The sequence below is a fragment of the Drosophila rhopaloa genome, unplaced genomic scaffold, assembly GCF_018152115.1.
Source record: "Drosophila rhopaloa isolate 14029-0021.01 unplaced genomic scaffold, ASM1815211v1 contig_14, whole genome shotgun sequence".
Classification (NCBI taxonomy): Eukaryota; Metazoa; Arthropoda; class Insecta; order Diptera; family Drosophilidae; genus Drosophila; species Drosophila rhopaloa.
The window spans coordinates 50,695-71,378 of NW_025335017.1; the positions used below are offsets into that span (position 1 = coordinate 50,695).

At 39.1% G+C, this 20,684-nt stretch overlaps 6 protein-coding genes and 1 non-coding gene across 11 annotated transcripts; 4 read left to right on the forward strand and 3 right to left on the reverse strand.

Moving 5' to 3' along the window:
• Window positions 1-336: 336 nt before the first annotated feature.
• Window positions 337-6,029, forward strand: LOC108043663 (flocculation protein FLO11). 2 transcript variants are annotated; one of them, XM_017122464.2, is made up of 9 exons: window positions 337-402; window positions 1,044-1,149; window positions 1,733-2,118; window positions 2,202-2,621; window positions 3,082-3,210; window positions 4,302-4,635; window positions 4,714-4,805; window positions 4,870-4,999; window positions 5,125-6,029. In XM_017122464.2, the coding sequence occupies exons 2-9, from the start codon at window positions 1,062-1,064 to the stop codon at window positions 5,241-5,243; spliced, it is 1,698 nt and encodes a 565-aa protein (XP_016977953.1). In that variant the 5' UTR covers window positions 337-402; window positions 1,044-1,061; the 3' UTR covers window positions 5,244-6,029. The 2 variants fall into 2 exon arrangements, with proteins under 2 accessions (XP_016977953.1, XP_016977954.1); XM_017122465.2 differs by lacking the exon at window positions 337-402 and having other exon boundaries at window positions 2,235-2,621.
• A 6-nt stretch (window positions 6,030-6,035) lies between these two features.
• On the reverse strand, window positions 6,036-6,471 carry LOC108043664. Its single transcript, XM_017122466.1, has 2 exons — window positions 6,353-6,471; window positions 6,036-6,263 (listed from the first exon to the last, which is right to left on the reverse strand). Exons 1-2 carry the CDS (start codon window positions 6,445-6,447, stop codon window positions 6,053-6,055), a joined length of 306 nt encoding a protein of 101 aa, XP_016977955.1. The 5' UTR covers window positions 6,448-6,471; the 3' UTR covers window positions 6,036-6,052.
• Window positions 6,472-7,494: 1,023 nt separating this feature from the next.
• On the forward strand, window positions 7,495-9,115 carry LOC108043654 (lipase 3). Its single transcript, XM_017122449.2, has 3 exons — window positions 7,495-7,578; window positions 7,763-8,482; window positions 8,735-9,115. Exons 1-3 carry the CDS (start codon window positions 7,495-7,497, stop codon window positions 9,113-9,115), a joined length of 1,185 nt encoding a protein of 394 aa, XP_016977938.1.
• LOC108043655 lies at window positions 9,092-10,314 on the reverse strand. Its single transcript, XM_017122450.2, has 2 exons — window positions 9,601-10,314; window positions 9,092-9,482 (listed from the first exon to the last, which is right to left on the reverse strand). Exons 1-2 carry the CDS (start codon window positions 9,832-9,834, stop codon window positions 9,165-9,167), a joined length of 552 nt encoding a protein of 183 aa, XP_016977939.1. The 5' UTR covers window positions 9,835-10,314; the 3' UTR covers window positions 9,092-9,164.
• A 46-nt stretch (window positions 10,315-10,360) lies between these two features.
• LOC108043661 (mitochondrial dicarboxylate carrier) lies at window positions 10,361-15,284 on the reverse strand. Of its 2 annotated transcripts, none has more exons than XM_017122459.2 (3): window positions 11,899-12,038; window positions 11,417-11,839; window positions 10,361-11,114 (listed from the first exon to the last, which is right to left on the reverse strand). In XM_017122459.2, exons 2-3 carry the CDS (start codon window positions 11,815-11,817, stop codon window positions 10,670-10,672), a joined length of 846 nt encoding a protein of 281 aa, XP_016977948.1. In that variant the 5' UTR covers window positions 11,818-11,839; window positions 11,899-12,038; the 3' UTR covers window positions 10,361-10,669. The 2 variants fall into 2 exon arrangements, with proteins under 2 accessions (XP_016977948.1, XP_016977947.1); XM_017122458.2 differs by lacking the exon at window positions 11,899-12,038 and adding an exon at window positions 15,025-15,284 and having other exon boundaries at window positions 10,362-11,114.
• LOC108043662 lies at window positions 12,976-19,527 on the forward strand. 3 transcript variants are annotated; one of them, XM_017122461.2, is made up of 2 exons: window positions 12,976-13,127; window positions 18,560-19,527. In XM_017122461.2, exon 2 carries the CDS (start codon window positions 18,582-18,584, stop codon window positions 19,335-19,337), a length of 756 nt encoding a protein of 251 aa, XP_016977950.1. In that variant the 5' UTR covers window positions 12,976-13,127; window positions 18,560-18,581; the 3' UTR covers window positions 19,338-19,527. The 3 variants fall into 3 exon arrangements, with proteins under 3 accessions (XP_016977950.1, XP_016977951.1, XP_016977952.1); XM_017122462.2 differs by lacking the exon at window positions 12,976-13,127 and adding an exon at window positions 16,887-17,013; XM_017122463.2 differs by lacking the exon at window positions 12,976-13,127 and adding an exon at window positions 16,913-16,932.
• On the forward strand, window positions 17,834-17,907 carry Trnai-aau. The gene has a single exon. It is a non-coding gene; the product is annotated as a tRNA-Ile (tRNA).
• Window positions 19,528-20,684: the final 1,157 nt, after the last annotated feature.

A 20,684-nucleotide genomic window follows, 5' to 3' on the forward strand; every position in this document is an offset into this window, starting at 1 on the left:
AATAATTTACAGGATCTTATTCATTTTCAAATCTAGTTATTCAAGAATAGTTAGTTAGTTCATTTTTGTAAGCTTTTGTAAATCCTTATTGTCTAATTTAATATGTTGCTTTTTAACATAGATAAGGAATCGTTCCTTGTAAGAAATCAGTCAGTTAAATATAATTTTTTTTATATTCAATTTAATTTCTTTAAGGATACAAATTAGTTAAAATTGTAATTCAAAATAATAACGGCATCTTCTCATATTTTAAACAAGCTTTTTATGGCAAGAGAGAGTGCGAGAGAGCTTTTTTGTTATGTGTCCACCGTATTCTAACGGTGTTCGGCTTGGCTTAGAATACTTTATTTCTTCAACCGCAGCAGACGTGTTTTCGTTTTGCCATAACCGTAAAGCAGAGAGGTAAAACTAACTCTTCTGAAATTTTGTCAATTGTTAAAACCGATGTTCATAATATAAGAAAAGTTTACATAGTCGTTCGGATACCTTCTCAATTGCGAATTTTATTTGTTCAATAAACTGCATGGGCTTTGGTATGTGCTGTAGGTTTGGGTATGTAAGGGGCAGGTGCAGATACTTGAGTTTTTCCCCGGTGCCCCTTTAATTCGATGGATTCCCAAACGTGCTTAAGTGTTCCCCAAATGCATCGATAATTCGCTCATGCGGCCAATTTGCACCATATCCTTCGCCTGTGTGTGTGTGTGTGGGAGGGAGGGAGACGAAAGCAATTCAATTCGCATCAAAGTTGGCATGTTTTTTGTGTTGCCTGCTTCTTGGCGTTTTTATTATTTTATACTGCTTTGCTGGCCCTGTTTTGTTGTTGTCTTATCGATTTCTTGTGTTATTTTTAGCGTGATTTGCATATGTATGTGCGTGCTTTCTCCCCCTCTCTCTCTCTCTCAGATGTGTGTGAGTCCAAGTTGTTTGTGCTTATTTTTGCGATTCCTTTTGGATTTCCTTTGTGTTTCATTGTGTGCGTGTGCCTTTGCTGTAATCGAATCTTGGCTGCTAATCAAATGAATTACGTCGTGTGTCACTTTCAGTTTTTTGGCTTAAACAACATGGCGGAACGTAATCTGTTGGCCATCCTCCTTTTGGCCAGCATCTGCATGGCCCAAGCGTATCCGGCTTTATTGCCCTACATCTACAGTGAGTACTTTTCTTCCACCCCCTACTCTTGACCCATCTTCGCATTCCCCGCTGAGAGCTAATTTGCATTCTCACCGGCTGTGTTGAATATACAGGAAGCCGAAGTTCATATACCCTTGCAGAGAAAAATTCAATTCAATAACTACTATATTGGTGATTATTTTAATATTTTTTTAATACATATTCATTTTAATAAGTTCTCAAAGTCTTTTCTGATATATAATACGACCATAAATCTATTAATATTCAACTATCTTTTAAAACAATGAAGTAATGCAACATAATTATAAAATCGTATACAAATATAATGTATATGTTCATAAGCAATAAATGCAATTAAATTGGGCTATCAAATTTCATTTCTATGGCAGCTAGAGCAAAAAAGTTTTGTCGATTCTAGAATCAACCTAAATTAATTACTGCTAACATGTTTTCCACGAGCTGCTTACCCTTTGATGTACAAGAATTGTGGAATGGCACAATTGATTTTAGCAAGTACATATTTTCCACAACTTCACGAAAGCTTTTATTCAAAAATCAACAAAATTCGATTGGGTGGATAATGTACCACTTCCCAAATCAGATCCATCCAAGCGGAGCAGCAGTGATACGGTTTTCCCCCAAATCGAGGACGATGTGAGTGAGCTGGACCATCTGCGAAATGAACCGGGGATGGTGGTGGCCAAGCGGCAGAACGATGGTAGCACAGCCCGCACCACCACAACCACAAAGGAAAGCGTCGAGGAGGTGGCTGCTGCTCCTGAGCCTGGCCAAAACACAAACGCGAATATTCTGCCCGACTTGGAGAGGCAATTGGAAGTGGCAACACCATTGATTTCGACCACTACCACTACCAGCACCTCAGCCACCACCACAACTGCAACCTCCAAGGAAGAGGGTGAAAGGTCACAGCTGGAGGAGCCGAAGACCCAAATCAAGCCCGTGGTGGAGCCGACGGCCCATGCCAAGGTAAGTGCCCATCCCCAATCCCCTCGAGAATCCCCCCTTAGACCGCTTGGTAAACTCCAAACTCCTCTTTTGCCAAATCCAAGTGTATATCAACGAAACCACCCAAAAATCAACAGGCATTTTACGGGGCGGCTCGTCTAGCTTTTGGTCAAAATCCGGAGGTGTTGCCAACGACCACAACCACAAGTACCACATCGACCACCACGACCACGACGGCAGCTCCTCCAGCTGAGCCCGAGCCACAAGACGAATCCCAAGTACCAGCCGAAACGGAGGCTAAGGAAGATGGGGCGGAATCAGAAGCGGATACCGCCCCGGATGTGGCCGGAGAACCAGTTGAGGCGGATGATCCCGCCGGCGAAGTAGCCGAAACCGAACTGACCGCTTTGAATCCGCCCAAACCGAAACACGAATCGAACAAGGAGACCATTGGCGACATTGTCTTCGATGTGGTGGCACGAACCACGGAGCGAAGATCCAGCACGTCCAAGATCACCGCCAAGGTTCTTATAAAAACACCAAAAATAATTCATGGATTCTCATAAAAATATTAACAACATACATAATTGGCGAAACTCAAGAACAAATTAAATCCACAATCAGCTAAAATCAGAAAAAAAATTTGAATCTGAAAATTGGCAGAAAATTGGTGACACCTAGAAACAGATTCAGCCACATTCCAAAATTATTGACTATTATCTGCTATTTCTTGAGAAACATGCGCAAAAATTTACCCAAAGGATCGGAAAAATAATTGTCAGAACTAAACAACAAATTGTTTTTAAAGTGTTTTTTTAAACTGGATAATTGATAAGCCTTTGGTAAATTTTCATTTTTATTACCCCAAAAATAATTCATTAAATTGGTTAAAGTCTTACCATTTTCTCCATAAATCGCTCATTACCAATAAGATTCATGCCAAAGTCAATTCTTATAACTTTTCTTCGCCATCTATTTTTTCAGACCGCCAAGAACTTGCTACGCAGTCCAAATGGTCAGTATTCCTCGTTTGACATGGCCCAGTATATTTTCTGGACTGGTGATGAGACGGCTGTTGTAAAAGCTGTGGAAGAACTGGTTGAGGGAAAAGTGGTAAGTGGTTTGTAATAGAGTCTTGATAAAAAATACTGAAGGTTCTTTTTTATTTTTATTTTAAATTATGTTTTTGTTCCAAAAGTTATTTCTCAAAAAGAGATTACATCATTTCACATTTTCACAACTAAATTAGTTTTTTAGAAACATTTTGATCACAAGCATTTAAATTTCTGTGTTAAATTGCATCATTATATTTAATCTTTCATTGCCTGGTAGTAATAATGACTAAAGCCATGATATTTTATGAGCGGAGGTCCGAAATATTGGTAGGAATTTGGCGGACCCTGGTGATGATGGCAGCCGAATGAGCGTTTGTGGTGGTGGTGTTGATTTTCATGGTGATTCCAATGATGTCCAACTCGCCAACGCCAATAGTGACCGTGGTGTTCATGGGGGTCCTTATGATGGCCACAATGGAAGCCTCGAAATTTACGTTTATCTTCTTGTGGAGCTTCCATTTTTAATAGATTTACTTTGCTTATGTTTTATTAATTTATATTTTCGATTTGCCTCAGAGATCTTCTCTGTTTGGTTATTCACGGCGAACTGATTTCCCACTGCTAAAGTAAAGGCCTTTATATTCCGCTCGCTAAACAATTTCGCATTGGCTAAACAATAAGCGTCAGCGATAAGTCTGTTGTTCAATGTGTTATCTTATCAAGTGGTGTTTGGCCAGTTTAATGAGAGTTAAAAATATTGAAATATTTTTGTGTAATTCCCATGTAAATTGTTTTCATTCATAACTATAGCAAACTTTCATTTTATGATTTCATTCATGACTAAACAATTTTTTATATTTTTGTGAAACATAAATGGTCTTTTTTGGTTTTGCCTTTTAAACGTAATTGGGGCTAATAAACTTGTATTGATTGCAATTATTTTGTTTACATTTCAATTTGACTCTCAATATGAGCAATAGAAATGCTATTGTTTTATTTTTAGATTAGAGAATTGCTTGACGCGACTTAGTCACTCAGTTTATTCACATCTTTAATACAAAAGCAAACAAATTTAGAGGCTTTGAAAATATGAACAGTTTATGTGAAATGTATTATTAACATAATAAATATGAATATGAATTTTTGTAGATCACCCGGGAGAGCGCTCTAAAGTTCCTGCAGGATATTCGGCTGGGAATAGAGTTTCTGCAGCGGTCCTATGCCAATCGAATTTTCCCAGAGGAGGTTCGGCAGAATCAATTAAAACGACACAGCCCTCCCGTTACCACGCCCCCAACTACATCCACAACATCCACTACAACAACGACAACAAGCACAACCACAGAAAAACCATTCCCAGAAGTGCACGAATCCGGTTTCGAATCCGGGAACGCCGGAGGAGCAGTAATCCTGCCCGCGAAGAACTTTGATAGTTTCACTTTTTGGAACAAACTCAAGGTTCTGGACAGCGAGGCACAGCAAGGTAAGAATATGCCCTATACATTAAAAAACCAACAATTTATAACTCGCAGCTAATGATTTTATTTATTTAATTCCACAGACCTAAATGACTATGATGAAGGTCGGGCTAAGATTGTGGAGTACTTGTACAATGAATACTCCTTGGAGGAGATCCTCTATAAACTGGCCAAGGTATTTGTACATATAAGTCTAAAACATTATAACCATAATGTAATTTATTCCATATTTTTTCAAGGTAATGTTTGCCCAGTCGCTGTCCCATGGATCCGATGAGGCTCAAATGGAGCTGCAAAAGCTGACAGAGTTTCTAGAACGCGAGGGTAACATGGGTGTCATTCCCATTGACTTGCAGAAGAAAGTTTTGAGTAAGTTTTAAACTAATTTTGCTTAGCTCTTTGTTTTTAAACTCTGCAATATTTTTGCTGAATCGAATTGTTTGATACCGTCTTAAAAAACTCATGCATTAATTCTGAATTTTGAATTATTTTAGGAGTACTGCTTAGCGCATTGTCGGACACGCTGACCGAGCATCCGGAGTTGCTGCCGGCGGCGCGGGTTAATCTGGCCAACCCGTTCTACAGGCTTCCAATGCATACCCCCAGCCAATAGAGCCCTTTCGGGGGGCATCAATTTAATACAAATCCCTATATATATATGTTAACACGCATAATCCGCATCAGCTAAATGGCATATCCCCACTGATCGGCGCTACTCTGGGGAGGCGCTCTCTCGGAACTCTGATTTAACTCGGCCCTAAGTTCACCAGATCGATTGGCACCTTCCACTTTGGTTAACGGATTAGCCTACGTGTAATATAGCAAAATACCCTCGTGATATTTTTGGTCAGGCAGAGGCAGAGAACGAACCATTTACACTTACGGTACGATAAGAAAATCAAAAAATAAAATACAATCCAAAGTAACCGAACCAAAACCAAACAAAACTAATGAGAGAGACTTGCGCCCCTTTGAGCTTTTAAAATTTAAATAGATTACCTATATGTGTATGTCCACGGTATGCATACGAATTGGCACACTTGCTTATATTTGATATGAGTTTGTTAGTTAGATACAATGAGAGGTTGAGGTTGGGTCGCTGGCAAAATCGATGAGCCGCCACGGACGACCGATTGAAGCAGGAAAGGGCTCTGAGTCCGCCTATATCAGTAGCAAATATGTTTATAAGCGCTCCACAGAAGAGCGACTGTCGTAAATAGTTATTACTCTATATGTTCTCCCCCGAATAATTGAGCGTTTCATGCATTATTGATGGATTGGTTAAACGATTGATTGTTTTGCGAGTTACATATACGATATGCAAATAAGAACTAGAACCTGTATCAAGAAATTATCGATTATACACTCAATATACATAAATATATATATATATAAACTATGTGGAAAATCAACTTATTTAAACTATTGATCCTTTTTGGGCTCGGATGGCTCTGATTTATCGAGCAGCTGGTTAATGCGTTCTTCTGTCAACGGCTCCTTACTATTGAAGAGTTTCTCGATCTCGGCCCGCTCATCATCGCCTATATCGTTGGCATAAAGCTTGGCCAATTCCTCAAGACGTTGTTGGTTTTTCTTCAGATGTGCGGGTAGCCAGAAAATGGTCTGCACCATTCTAAAATAGGTATCCGCATTACAATGATGTTAGATGGTTTCAAAAGAAATATAAGCTGGGTGTCTGTTCAATCTGTGGTATATACTTACTTAAGGAGTACGAATCCGCAGACGGCCAGAAGAAGACACAGTCCGGATGTCTTAAACATGGTCCAATAGTCAATCGTAATTTGTTGGTGCTTCATTTTTGAGGTCCTATAAAAATTGGTCCACTCTCGCCTGAATTATGACTTCAACTATCATATGTGGCAAGTGCGACTTGGCCAAAACGCTTTGGGTTGAACTGGGAAATGTTGTGGACACGTTGTTAGGGGCACCCGACAAAAGAGATACGTGTATTACTGACCTCTCGGCACACCAATCATAAGTGTCCTCTATAAATCGATATCACACTCGCTCTGATTTCATGAGCCTCCTATAAACAGGATCTGAACTGCAAAATTGAAAATATTAACGGAATACTTCGAACATGTTGCTGCTGAAGAACTGTTGCATGTTGCCGGGGGACAGCAACATGTTGCTGGCGTGGTTTCAGCCAATTTATTGTTTTCATTTGCAATCGCACTTTCTATATTTAACAATTATCTCTTGCCAATTACGTATTTGTAAAATATTAGTAAGAATGATATTGCTAATTAAGAAGGTTGAACTTTCTTGATACCCTCGTTGTGATTGCAAGGAAATTGCGTGTGTTTGCTATAATTGGAATACTTTAGTTTGCTTTATTTATATCCGTTTTTAAAATCTGTTAATAAAATATTTTAAGCACATAACATTCTTTTAAAAAAATAAGTCTAGTTAGAATAAAGATATTTGTTTTTGTTGGATTTTTATTTTCAAGGAGTAACAATATGTGCAGTTTTATAGATTTTCTAAATAAATGATATATTCTTAAACAATTTTTCGAAAACACACAAATCGAAAAATGCATCTACGTTGAACTTAATTTGAGTAGTGGGTACAAAAATAAATTGGAAAACGATAATCAACATTTCCGTTTAGAGGGGGGTCCAGGGTTTTTTAGATTGTAAATTAGGGTACCGCGATTTTAATCAGAACAAGGAGCTGATTATACCAGGTGTATCTATCTCTATTATATATTTCGCCGATTTCTTGGGGGTCTGTGAACGCGCTTGCCAATAAATCTGATTGCGTGTTCCTATCACAATATTGATAATGGTCTGGGAGCTATAAAAGCTGGTATCCCAAAACACTCGGGTCACAGTAGAGCGATGGAAGGAGGAATGTTAAAAGTTACCTTATTACTAGCCGGATTAAGCCTTGTTTTGGCCGGTACTCGGCCAATTTCGGATTGCGTGAGTATAAATAAGTATACTATTAACTAAGTTGCATCTTATTTGAGAAGCTGATTATAACGAAATTATGCATTTATCACACATGTTTTTAAATAGATATTTTTTATATAAAATATTATTTAATTAACAATTCTTTCCACCTTTAATATACATATAATAAAATCTTTAAAATACTTTTTCTAAGGGTGAGCGCATTGAGGACGATGGCTATCCTATGGAGCGTCACGTAGTGACCACCAGTGACAGCTACATCCTGACCATGCACCGCATCCCGTATTCCCCCAAAACGGGCGACACTCCCGATCGTCCGGTGGCCTTCCTCATGCACGGAATGCTGAGCTCCTCCTCCGATTGGGTGCTCATGGGTCCGGAGAGATCCCTGGCCTACATGCTGGCCGATGCCGGCTACGATGTGTGGATGGGCAATGCCCGAGGCAATACCTACTCCAAGGCCCACAAGTTCTGGCCCACCTACTGGCAGCTCTTCTGGAACTTCAGCTGGAACGAAATCGGCATCTACGATCTCCCTGCGATGATTGATTACGTGCTGAAGAAGACAGGCCAGCAGCAGGTGCAATATGTGGGCCACTCGCAGGGCACCACTGTCTATCTGGTGATGGTGTCGGAGAGGCCCGAGTACAATGACAAGATCAAGTCCGCCCATCTTCTGGGACCCGCCGCCTTTATGGGCAACATGAAGAGCCCGATGACCCGAGCCTTTGCCCCCATTTTGGGCCAGCCCAATGCCATTGTGGAGCTTTGCGGATCCATGGAGTTCATGCCCAGCAACAAGTTCAAGCAGGATATGGGCATCGAGATGTGCCAGGCCACTTCGCCCTACGCCGATATGTGTGCCAACGAGATTTTCCTGATTGGAGGCTACGACTCCGAGCAGCTCGACTATGTGAGTACCTAAAAATTATTTTTAACTTTGGTCGTCTACAACTTATGGTCCTTAAAAGATCACACGCTATCAAAATCATTTTACCTCGGAAAGCAATAATTAATATATTTTATTTTTTATCAATATACTTTTTATCCGAATGACCGTATCTGTAGTATATACCATCTTGCTCCTATAATACTGTACTGATTTTCTATGATCATATAATTTCGAAACCTATCTAATGCCTGGTGCGTTATTCCACTTATTCAGGACCTACTTCAGCACATCAAGGCCACCTCTCCGGCTGGGGCGTCTGTAAACCAAAACCTGCACTTCTGCCAGGAATACAACTCCAAAAAGTTCCGTAAATTTGACTACACAGCTCTTCGTAATCCCTACGAATACGGCAGCATGTCTCCCCCTGATTACAAGTTAAAGAATGCCAAGGCTCCTGTGCTATTGTACTATGGAGCCAATGACTGGATGTGTGATGTGAGCGACGTGCGAAAGTTGAGGGATTCACTGCCCAACATGGCACTGGATTATCTGGTGCCTTTCGAGAAGTGGGCTCATCTGGATTTCATTTGGGGAACTGAGGCCAGGAAATATGTGTACGACGAGGTCTTGAAGCAGATGCGGTCCTTCGAATAGGTTTATTTATACCGCAATAAAATGAACATACAGGAAACATCTAGATTCATTATTCGACTTCCAATTCCATCGTATATGACAACATCTCGTGATGACCCTTGAAAAGATTGAATTTTGATTCATACCGCCCTGGGGTCATTAGCTTCTTCAAAAGATGGACGTCCAACGGATAGTCTTCCAGCTTGTAATGTTCTGCCGGCACAGGACAGGTCGAAGGGTGTGGGGCATTCGAGTACTCCTTAAGCCGATCGTAAAAGAAATCCTTGTAGTAGGTCTTCATAGTGTCGCAAACGTGCATTTCGTTGAGGTCCACTACCAGGTGGGACTCCCCACCATCCAATGGAGATCGAAAGACCTTAAATTGGATCTGTAAATGGATCGGTTAATAGTCTTCGAAAGTTATTTGTAGGCTTAGATTTAATTTTTGATTCCCAATTAATGTGTTTTAGTTGTGATGCAAATGAAAATTAAAATTTTATTTTTACCGTCCAATCGTTGTCGATATCCTTATGCAGTTTGAGTTCTCCATTTATTTTAACCACATTTTCCTCGTACTCGGAGATGCGGAGGTGGCTGTGCAGATACTCGGAGTTCTCGGAACTTTTCTCCAACGTTTTGATTCTTATTTTTTTTTCAGCGTGGACCCCAGCAAGACTGATGGCCAGGATAATGGTTCCCAGCACCACCAGATGCTGAACTGAACTAGAAGAGATCTCCATTTCAAACGTTGGATGACTGATGCTCGATCAACTGCTGTCGAGGGTTTAAAAGAAGCTGCATTGGGCAGCAAAGTGCAGCTTCAACCGGAAACGAACTTGTTCCGGATATCCCCAGATATGGTGTAATTGATATCGAAATGCAATCGGTTCTGGTTTGTTTTATTTAATTATTGCATGACAGTCTTAACACAAAAAGCAACAACAAGCAAATGCTCAGCGATTGGTAACAAATTATATTTAATTGCTAACAGCACGGCAATGACGATGAAGTACGATCGAGCTCAACTTAACTTTCATGCCCACATTAAAGAGGGTAGATCTACACAATATTCAATGCCCCAGATTTTTTTACAATTGCTCTTAATAATAACTGCAATCCTGGGATTTAATTAAATAATAATATTTTCAATCAATTTTTCCTTAAACAGTTTTATCCACAAAAATTTTAAAAATACATACATGTATATATATTTAAATATATATTTATATATATATACATAATATTTATTTTATTGAAATCTCGATATTCAAACTCGTAAATTTTAAATATTTTACAAAAAAATTTATAAAAAAGTCTTTACGCTTATTATAAAATTATGAAGTTCTGCTGTCTAAAAAAACTAGCACATTTCGGGAGTGCGGGCATGAAACGTTAACACTTAATATTTTTCTACCATAAAAGCATCTTTGTTAAGAATTATAACTGGCTATAGCTAAGTTATGTTCGGTACTTTAGTGAACGAATTGCAGCTGGAATGTTAGCATTGCTCAAGGGAATCTGCCATCCAGCCATGGGAGAATTATTGCCAATTTAGGGAATCGATCGGGATCCCAGCTAGCTCGGTGAGGTGCCAAAGTTGAGACGCAGTTGCTCGAGGAACACGAAAGTGATGATCGTGTGAGGACCCAGGCGCACAAAGGCCGGCACATAGCCCTTGAAGAAACCAAGAGGTCCCAATTTGGCCGTGTGCTTCACCACATCCCAAAGGCCAGAGTACTCGCCGGGCTTGGCGTTCATCGACCGGGTTTTCAGGACATCCAGCGGCTGCGTCAGTGTGGTGGCTATGGTTCCGGCCAACAGGGAGGCGGTAAAGTGCGTGATCAGGTTGTCCTGGAAATATGGCGTGGCCAGCAGGTAGATCTTTGTCTGATCGTAGAAGGCAATCTGGCCGATTGTCATCAGGATTCCACGGGCCGTCGCAGTGGTGGCGCCGGAAAAGAGCCGCGCGAATCCTTCCTGGCGGTACACCCTAAATAGCCCATCGACGGCGTTCTTATAGCTGAAATTCAAGAAATACAAAGTGTAAGTGGTTTTGAAGAATTTAAAAATAGTAAAGAAGTTACTTTAATTTTTAATTAAAATGTAATCATTTATATTAGGAACATTCTGAGCCAAAAAAAAATCAACTTTGAAGAACTATAACGTCAGATGAATGTAAAACTGAATGTGAATTTTAAATCGTTCACTTATTTAACTCTAGATTTTTATATTAAAAAATTTAAATTTACATTATTAAATTACCATTAGAAAAAAAGATTTTTAATAATTTGTTGTGAGTTTAGGGACGTATTTAACACATACTTTCGTCGCTGTTCCACGGGTAGCTTCACGTCGTTCTGCATGCGCACGTTGACCATGTCCGCCGGAGTGCCTACGATTCCACCGACGAGGCCGGAAGCTCCGGCTAAAGCCACCTTGCCGGCGAAGGTGTCCGTCTTAACGTAATCCTTTCCGGCCTCGTAGACCCCAAATCGGGCCGTGGAGTAGGTCATCTGGCGGAGCATCGAGGCGGAGAGGCCGTTGTAGAAGACCAGTATTCCCTGTTCGCGGGCGAGTTTGGGGATCAATTGCGCCACCGACAGGTGTCCCTGCTGTGTCTGCAACGTGACCTTGATGAGGTCGAGTGGGTGGGTCACCACGGCGGCTCCCACGCTGGCCAATCCGCCGAAGTACCACCTCGCTTTCCTCTGGGGCTTGTCCATCTTACGACTGTAAAATTCTTAGCTGCAAGGTGGTTTAATTCACAAATTATTTATATGCTTAATTGAAAACCTTCATTGTACCAATAAAAAGGTGGTACGGAGGCTAAGTAGTGTCTCTTTCGATGGGCGGCATTTTAAGTGGGTCGGTTGTGTTATGTCATGCCGGTGGGCCTTTAAGGAACTGACGGAATTTAAGGACCCGTGAAAGCAGCTGAGCGGTTGCGCGAAAGCTCAGCTTGAAAGCTTTCGGTGGTTGAATGGCGGTAACTGTTATCTTGGGCGTAGCCCTAAATATTTATCATGGTAAAAATGGGGGATTAAATATTTTGTTTCAAACAATAGTATTATACCCGCTATTCGTTGTGTGAAAGGGTATATTGTATTTGTTGAAAAGTAGGTAGCTCATATAATTATCAGGATAAAAATCCAAGTCGATCTATGTATACGTCTGTATGTTCGTATGAACGTTGAGATCTCGGAAACTTTAAAGATAGAGATTTGAGATTGAACATACAGACTCTTAAGACACATTGGTAATTCAACTGGTCAAGAAAGCAACTGGTAGAGACAAGATGTATATGGTGCATTTTTTCAAATCAAAGCATAATTTTAGACCTTATTAGAAATTTTAAGTGTTAATAACTGCTTGGCAATGCAAGCTCAGTTTGGCAGAGGGAGCCACATAAAAACCAAATTGGTTGTCACGTCGAAAGAAATGCCTAAACAGTTGAAGATGTATTTATTTAAGAATTGGTTGGTCAAAGGCTCGACATTAGAGTTTCACCTTGTTTTTGGTTACTAATGAACGATTAGTGGAAAAATATAAGTTAATTTTTAATTAATCTTAAATTTATTAACAATAAAAGTTTAAGAAACTCCAAAAAAACATTCTTACAGTGATTAATTAAAATTTTAGTTACTAAATAGCTTGCATTTGTGTCATTAAAATATAAATAAAATCTTTTAAGAACAAATCCTCATTAACTCATTAAAAAGAAATAATTTACCCTAGAATAAACACATAGATGTAAACCCCTTCCAAGACAGCGCCTATGTACAAATTGCAGTCGTTACCTTTCGGTATACATTCTGTTAGCCGTTAACAGGGCTCTTACGGCGCATAGCAGCACCATCTTTTAAGTTGGTAGCCCTGGGAAACAGCTGATCGATTCGATTTACGGTCATACTAGCACCTACAACATGTTTTTCATGTCACATTTATATATTTGTTTCGTAAACTAAACCTAAAAAGTGAATCCCTCGACCACAGTGAAGAGTTTTTGAAATCCGCCAGCCCGCCATATATACGGGTGAGTAATTGGGAAAACAATTGGGCGTCCACAAACTTGCGCAACAAGTCGCCATTGCCGGCAGCGTCTTTATGCGATTTGCGAATTTAATTTGTTTTCAAGCGTCTCGAGTGCTGTTTACATTTCGCTCTGCATATTTGGCACTAATTGCCAGCAGATCGGTCATCGGTTTTATTATATGGAGTGAGATAAAAATCGAGGAATTCGGCCCACCAGAATGGGAACAACAATTGGAGAGCAAGAGCTAAAAAAGATTGGCTATCTGCTGTCTATACTCTTCTGTAAATTCTGACCATATCGAAAAGTTAAGCTGCATTGCTCTTAACTTGTAAATTATTTTTAAATGAATTTAATTCTGCAATTGTATTTTAATGTATTTATTATTTAAAAATAATCGATTTGTGCATAGTGGTAGGGCTATCCCAATTTAGACCAATCTTTTAAATGCAACCAAATTGTATCTAATCTATGTATTTAGTCGGAATTTCTTAATACTTTGTAGAAAGTATTGAAATCGTATATATCTTTAAAAACAATAGGATTGAGTTACAATAATAGATCCATAAAAAAATGCGGTTCGATCCCAGATCTACTGTTACTAGCCACAATAATACAGTCGAACATCAAAATTCAAACCCCCTTCTGCCTTTACAAAATTCAAAATTGATTTTACAATTTTGTTTAATCGACTTAGAGGCTTTAAATCAGAGATTGGCAGTTTGACCGTAATACAATTGATCAAGTTTAATCCAGTTAGCTTTATTACTAAAAGACTTGTTCGAATTAAAACAAACAGAATGTCATATAAATTTAACGGGGGTCATGAATACTCGAAAATTTGACCTTCTCGATTTGCTTTTGGTATTAGAATGTGGTTTAAGTTATTAAAGTTTCAATAAATTTCCAGTTTAATAATATTTTCATTTATGATTTTTAAGTTCCTATTTAAAAATAAGTTTTTTTTCGGCAGTTAGTTATTCTTTGTATTCAATTACAAATCGGATTTATTATTTTGTTTACAAGTCTTAATTGTAAGTAAGACCTTGCCTATATTTGAGTCGGTAAAAAATGTGTTTGTTGACTTAACTTGTAAGCAACGTCAAGAGCATATAGGCTTCGGTTTTAATTCGTTGTGGGTACAATTTATATCCATATCGTTCTGCCGATTGTTTTGCTGCCATTTATAAACCTGAGACCCGGGAGTAACAATCTTTATAGGCCTGTTTGGTGTCCCTGCCTTATCAACCTTCGATTGGACCCGGTTACCAGGTTGTGTTTATAGATAGATAACATGTTTACCACCGATCGAAATCCCGGTACACAACATTATTGCCAGCATGTGTTAGATTTTGTTTTTTCCGGCCCGCCCGCATTTATTTATTTATTCAATTACTATTTCTGTTTGCAAACATCCACGTGCGTCGATTGCTTCATAAATTATATGCAGAACAAAACCATTCTCTTCTGGTTTTGTTTTATTCTCGTTATTTTTTTTTTGTCTGAATTTTATCTGAATATAAAAATGAGTGGCAGTGGTCAAAGTCGAATTAATAACGAATATCACATGATCCGTTGGCATACTAAAAATTGTTTTCGCTTTTAATCGAGCCCCCAAAAAGTCAAGTTGAAAGTAGATTTTACTACCTATGAACAGCTGATTTTTGGGGAGGCTTTATTTCGATCATCTAAGACTTTTCATTGCACGACACATCGCGTGATAATAAAGTAATCCGTCTGACACACTATCTCTGAGTGTGTTTGCCCGATTTGAAGCCACATGTTTGCCTTGCAAATTGAATAATAAACTGACACTGCAATTGCAATTGCTAAATTGCGAATGCAACAAAATAATGAACACTGGGTGCGGAAAAGCAGCCACAGCTGATGGCGTATTTACCTTGAACAAGAATCGCTGCCGATGATTTTCCTGGTGTTGTTGGTTGTCTACTTTCCTCGAAGAAAACTTTTTAATAAGTTTACAATTTTTGGCACACCAGGGAGCGCGATAGAGGGAGAACCACAGAGAGAGAGAGAGAGTGAGAGAGCTCAGCACGTCATCGCTGTCCACACAAACTGGTCTGGGTTTTGGGGAATAGGATTGGTCAGGGGACTTTTTTTTGCTGCTGCTGGAGGCAAACGAAACGCAACGCTTGAGCACCGAAAGCGGACTGATCGCCGCCGCTGACAGCGCGCCAGATCATGATACAATAACATAAGGTAGTCTCGTCGGCTGTCTAAACGTTCGGGTTTTGGTCAGTGCGTGTTCGTCTTTCGAAGGGAAAGGTTGTCTGCGGACGAATTTTTTAGGAAATTAACCCTTGAGCAACATGACATTTTGCAATGTGTGCAAACACGTCGATGGCGTAAAGGCACCGAAATGTTTGGAAAAAAGAGCGCTGTGGGAGGAATCGCTGTGATACTTTTAAAATAACAAAGAATGTAAAGAAACTTTAATAATCGCAACCGAAAATATAAGTATAAGTTTTTATGTCTAAACTTATACTAACATTTTCGGCTGCGATTATTAAAGGTTCGTTTACATTCTTTGCTATTTTAAGATTAGAATATATTTTAAAATTAAGAATCTCAACAAAAGACTCAGTATTCAGAGGCAAAAACAACGCCTAATTTCAAATTCAAAATTATTAAAAATTAAATTATAAAAAAATTAAACTCCTTTTTATTATGAAAGGCAAAAAAAAACCCCCTGAACCATCTAAGGGCTAATCCACACATTCTATTGTCGCTCTGCTCGCACTTACTAAACAGTTGCCATTTCACTCGCACTCATTGTTTTAATAGTAGGGTTCCAAAATTTGCCGACGAGACTACCTTATGTTATTGTATCATGCGCCAGATCCCACACAACAGCCGGCAACAGTCCGACCCGACCCTACACTAGGAAAAACTACATGTAAACTCGCCCTTAAACTCAAACGCAATTCCTATTTTATCTTTAAGAAACAGTTTTTCTTTGTTTTGCAATTATTTGTATGACTATAAATGTTTCTAAGGGCGGTGTAAATAAATCATGGAGTTTAACGATCTATCCCCATGTATTTAAAATGACTTATACATACATCATAACGTTAATTTTTGTAAACCACACATTAAAATTGTAAATAGCTATTGAGTAACCGACCAACTCCATAATTAACTTTTTTTCTTAAAAAATAAAAAAAATTTTAATCTGAGCACAAGACCAGTTGGCCGGAATAAGTTAGGCAATTTTTAACATACCGCGTATTTTATAGCTTGGATCAACCTAAGTAGTTTTGTTTTATAATAGGTTATCTAAAATAAATATTTTCTGTAAAGTATATAATAATGTTACAAAGTGACATAGTTTTGCCTTAAAAATTATTTAATTTTTTTAATTGTCCTCTTCAAGTCGTACCAATAGAATTTTTTTAAAAAATAAAAAAAAAATTTAATCTCAGAACAAGACCAGTCGGCTGGAACAAGTTAGGCAATTTTTCACGTACCGCGTATTTTATAGCCTGGACAATCGACCTAAGTAGTTTTTTTTATTATAGGTTATTTAAAATAAATATTTTCTAAAAAATCAATCATTATTATAATGACATAGTTTTGCCTTAAAAATTTGCCTTTTTTGGATATGAAAATGCTAAAACTTTTTCTGAGTGCTTACACGCTTTGGATTTGACTTGGGGTGTGTTTTATCGCGCGGTCAAGGCGGGCATGTCGGAAGTGTTCTGGCTCAGGGAACGGACCGCCATCGGGATCCGATGCCGGGATCGACTTAGTTAGTCGGTGACGGTCAGCTGGACGACACCGCGAGAGAGTGAGTGTGAAGTGGGGAGAGTGAGAGAAAGTGAGCGAGCGGTACACTGATCGTGTCGAGAGTCAACATCAAACAAAACTGGTGAGGGCATTTTTATTGACAATGCGTTGGCTCTCAAAATGTTGTTCATATGTGTGTTAAGATGATGGTATCACATAAGAACTCATAATACATGGGGAAAACGGTGTAATTGTGAGCTTTTGTAATACCTGGTAGACATTCATTATCTCATTTTCCATTCGGTTATTATGGAATAGACATGAAAATGACATGTGAAAATGACTCAATTTTTCCACCCCAAACCATTTATGTAATTTCAAGAAAATACGGCGTGTGCCCTCCAAAAAACATTAATCATGGGACTCTCAATCACCCAATTGGTAAACATTTTCATTGATAACTCAATAAATGCATAATTAACTTGATTCATAGTTCATTTCGAACAAAGCTCGACTACTTTCATGGTTTGTGTAATGCACTTCGGAGCCAAGGCTTAGTTAGAATGTTTATATTTGCCTGCACTGCAAATACTTAACGCTTCCAAGCGGAAAATCTGTTACCTAGCCGCAATCTTGGCCGAGATATGGGGCTAATGCCGTGATAAGAACTCATCTCGAGAATGAATTGGCAAATATTTTCACCAACTATTATTACCAACATGCTTAAATCTTATTTAAATATTTTTGAGCACGTTTTTGTTGCATGTTTCGCCATTAACACTTTTAGTATCTCCTAGCTATTTTAGCAAATTTATCCCTAGTGTTAAATTTTGATTAAATACATTAGAAATGAGTTTTTAAAAATAACATACGAAAGCTTCTTTGAGAAAAGCTTTTCCCCACAAAACAAATTCTTAAGAGCTTGGAGGCTTAACTGGGCATTTGTCGACCGCACATGCAACGGCCCATTAGCTCAGTTGGTTAGAGCGTCGTGCTAATAACGCGAAGGTCGCGGGTTCGATCCCCTCATGGGCCAAAATAATTTTTTCTTTTTTTGAAACCTTTTTTGTAACTTGTATCTAAAATTAAGCGCTTGAAAATCGATTTAGTTTGATACCAAAAATATTTGCACTCTAAAACCAAAATGGATTCTGAAGCATCGATTTGATTTTCTCGGCAGACATTTATATTTGTCTTTCAAGTGGCCTTTAAATTGTTTAAATTCTTGAGTGTTAAATTACTTAAATGGTAAGACTTTTTATTTTTTAAACACACAGTAATACATTTTATTCAAGAAAATATTTAGGTAAAATGACAGAGTATGCCCTAGCAAATAAAAAACAAAGAACAATTTATATTAATGCTTTATAATTTATTATAGCTTGATAAATTTACTCTCTCTATGGTTATTAAGTACAATTTTTTGAATCGTGGCCACGTGTGCCGCTGACAGCAATAATGAAGTGACAAGATGGAAATTCCCTTCTTATTCATTTTCCCTCCCACATTTTGGCCAATAAATTTCATGCTGTTGCTCCCGGTCAAGTCAAGTGTTTTTAACCTCATCGACTTGGTCGGCCACGTGACCCGTCCCGAAAAAACAAAATACTGCGCACTAAATTAATTGAACTCCGCAGATGACATTTACAAATTGACTCATGGCTGTGTTTTTTTTAATGCTATTTCAGATCCGCACGCGTAGTCGAAACAATGGCCACCTCAGTGTTGCTAGCCTGTGGACTCAACGAGCAGAAATTGCCAGGATTCGTGCACATCAGCGAGGAGTCTAATGTGGATGGCAGCTTCCTGATCAGTTGCATTTTGGGCCAGAGGTTACGCATCTCCAACGCTGGAACCCTGCTCGTCTGCCTACAGCATCACTACCAGCATTATTTCAATGCTGGTATGAGATTGGGCTACAACACGAATATTTTCCAAGGTAAAACCCTCGGGGTCATCGATGTTCTAAGCGACATGGCCGGCGAGGGATTGGCCTCCAAGTGGCTACGCCAATCCGAGGGCCAGACATTAACCGACCAGCTGGTGGAGGATATTCGAGCCCAGGTTGAGAGCAATTATGCCAGTCGAAATTCCTATACGGTTTTAATTGATAACTTGTCAATACTGTTCAATTTGGGAGCGAGCAAGCTGCAGGTTCAGCAGTTCTGCCAGGACTTGGCTGCCCTCGCCAAGGAGCGGGATAATCTGACGGTGATCACCAAGCTCAGCAACAGCGACATCTACCAGCTGACGGATAACAACGTGGCCAAGCTCGGTCAGGTGCGCATCCAGGTGTTGCGGTTGAAGAGCGGTGTGTTTCGGGAGGTGGACGGCAAGCTCCTAATTGAACGGGTCCTGGACGAAGGCAACTACGCCTGCGAGGAGACGCGCAAGGAGGTACTCTACAAGGTCAACGATCGCAACGTCAAGGTCTTTACACCGGGCGAAATTGGGGTCAAGGTCTAGGCGAAATGCGCGCCAATAATTTTACGAAATTTAATAAAGCCATTTTTTGTATATTCTGAAAATTGCCAGTCAAAGGTTTCTTATTGCGGTGGAATTTTACAGTTACACTAAGAAATCATGTTCGAACTTAAGTAACATTTTATAAAATTTTAATCCAAAAGCCCAATTATAGTAAAATATTTGAAAACAAGTTTTACCCTAATGCCTTTCTCTCTGCTTACCATGATTTTCAGGGTAGTCGCAATATATGATGGTGGAATAATTTGTATTAAAAAAAGTTCTTGTCATAAGTTCAGACATATCCTATATAAATTCGAATTCTTTAAAAAATCTATTCTATTAAAAATGTTTGATTACTTTTACATTTTTTACAAGTTTCTTAAAACAAAAAATAGTTTGACGTATTTAAAGGGAAACGTTAAGGAATGCAAATGTTAGTGTAGCCTTTTTGCGTTGGTCAATGCGCCATTCAATATAATTGTCTTTGTCCGTCTTCTATCTGTTAGCATCTGTTGACGTCACCCTTGTTGGCGAAATATTGATGAATTTATGTCTGGTCACGATCAATAAGGAGCCATGGAAAACACGACTCGAGGCGGTTACCCCGGTCAGCGCCAGAAAAGTTTGGCCAAAACTCGTAGGCTCGCATAAACGCTAAATGACATAGCCAACAATAAAAATCGGGCAATTGAATTTTTCCAAGCCATACAGCAAAAAAAGTTGATTAAATGCGACTGGTCTTTTGCCACAAATGTGCTTTGGCAGCAAAGTCTTTTTTGGGTCGTCCAGTACGAGGAAGATTTATTTATATCTGTTTTGTCCCAAAATTTGATTGAGTTTTACCGTTCAGGATGATGGCTTTCCAGTTTGTTAATTACTAGAAATTTTCCTATCCCCAAACAGTTTACGACACACTTTGAAGGGAATGTGCCGCAGGAAATTTGATATTTTATGGTATACGAGACGATGAGTTAATGTCTTGTCCTTGATTAATGGGGATTTTATTTAAATGCCTGTAATTTTGGTGGTATTTCTTTAAACACTTTTGGCAAGTGTTTACTGCCTGTGCTCGGGCCACAAATTTGTATTCGCTCATTTAGCATTCACATCGCAAATTGTCGACGGGCCAAGCCAGGCGTAAATGGGGAATTGCATTTGGCGGTGCCACACAATGTTCAAGATATGGCCCCTAAACAAACCCAGCAGATGACTTAATTAATTACGCAAATGTTTTTTGCGCACCGGAGCGCTAAATGTCGCTTATTGAAAGTTATCGATGCGGAGCGCCAAGATATCGAGGCCAATCGCAGGATGTGCTTTAAAATTCAAGATTGAACGTACGCCCGT

Excerpts from the sequence above, each read along its gene's own strand:
- LOC108043663 (XM_017122464.2), top strand. The coding sequence starts at position 1,062 with ATGGCGGAACGTAATCTGTTGGCCATCCTCCTTTTGGCCAGCATCTGC. Across the intron at positions 2,119-2,201 it reads AGCCGACGGCCCATGCCAAG|TGTATATCAACGAAACCACC; the intron begins GTAAGTGCCCAT and ends GCCAAATCCAAG. Across the intron at positions 5,000-5,124 it reads CTTGCAGAAGAAAGTTTTGA|GAGTACTGCTTAGCGCATTG; the intron begins GTAAGTTTTAAA and ends GAATTATTTTAG.
- LOC108043664 (XM_017122466.1), bottom strand. The coding sequence starts at position 6,447 with ATGAAGCACCAACAAATTACGATTGACTATTGGACCATGTTTAAGACA. Across the intron at positions 6,264-6,352 it reads TGCGGATTCGTACTCCTTAA|AATGGTGCAGACCATTTTCT; the intron begins GTAAGTATATAC and ends TACCTATTTTAG.
- LOC108043654 (XM_017122449.2), top strand. The coding sequence starts at position 7,495 with ATGGAAGGAGGAATGTTAAAAGTTACCTTATTACTAGCCGGATTAAGC. Across the intron at positions 7,579-7,762 it reads CTCGGCCAATTTCGGATTGC|GGTGAGCGCATTGAGGACGA; the intron begins GTGAGTATAAAT and ends ACTTTTTCTAAG. Across the intron at positions 8,483-8,734 it reads ACTCCGAGCAGCTCGACTAT|GACCTACTTCAGCACATCAA; the intron begins GTGAGTACCTAA and ends CCACTTATTCAG.
- LOC108043655 (XM_017122450.2), bottom strand. The coding sequence starts at position 9,834 with ATGGAGATCTCTTCTAGTTCAGTTCAGCATCTGGTGGTGCTGGGAACC. Across the intron at positions 9,483-9,600 it reads ATATCGACAACGATTGGACG|ATCCAATTTAAGGTCTTTCG; the intron begins GTAAAAATAAAA and ends ATCCATTTACAG.
- LOC108043661 (XM_017122459.2), bottom strand. The coding sequence starts at position 11,817 with ATGGACAAGCCCCAGAGGAAAGCGAGGTGGTACTTCGGCGGATTGGCC. Across the intron at positions 11,115-11,416 it reads CCCGTGGAACAGCGACGAAA|CTATAAGAACGCCGTCGATG; the intron begins GTATGTGTTAAA and ends CTTGAATTTCAG.
- LOC108043662 (XM_017122461.2), top strand. The coding sequence starts at position 18,582 with ATGGCCACCTCAGTGTTGCTAGCCTGTGGACTCAACGAGCAGAAATTG.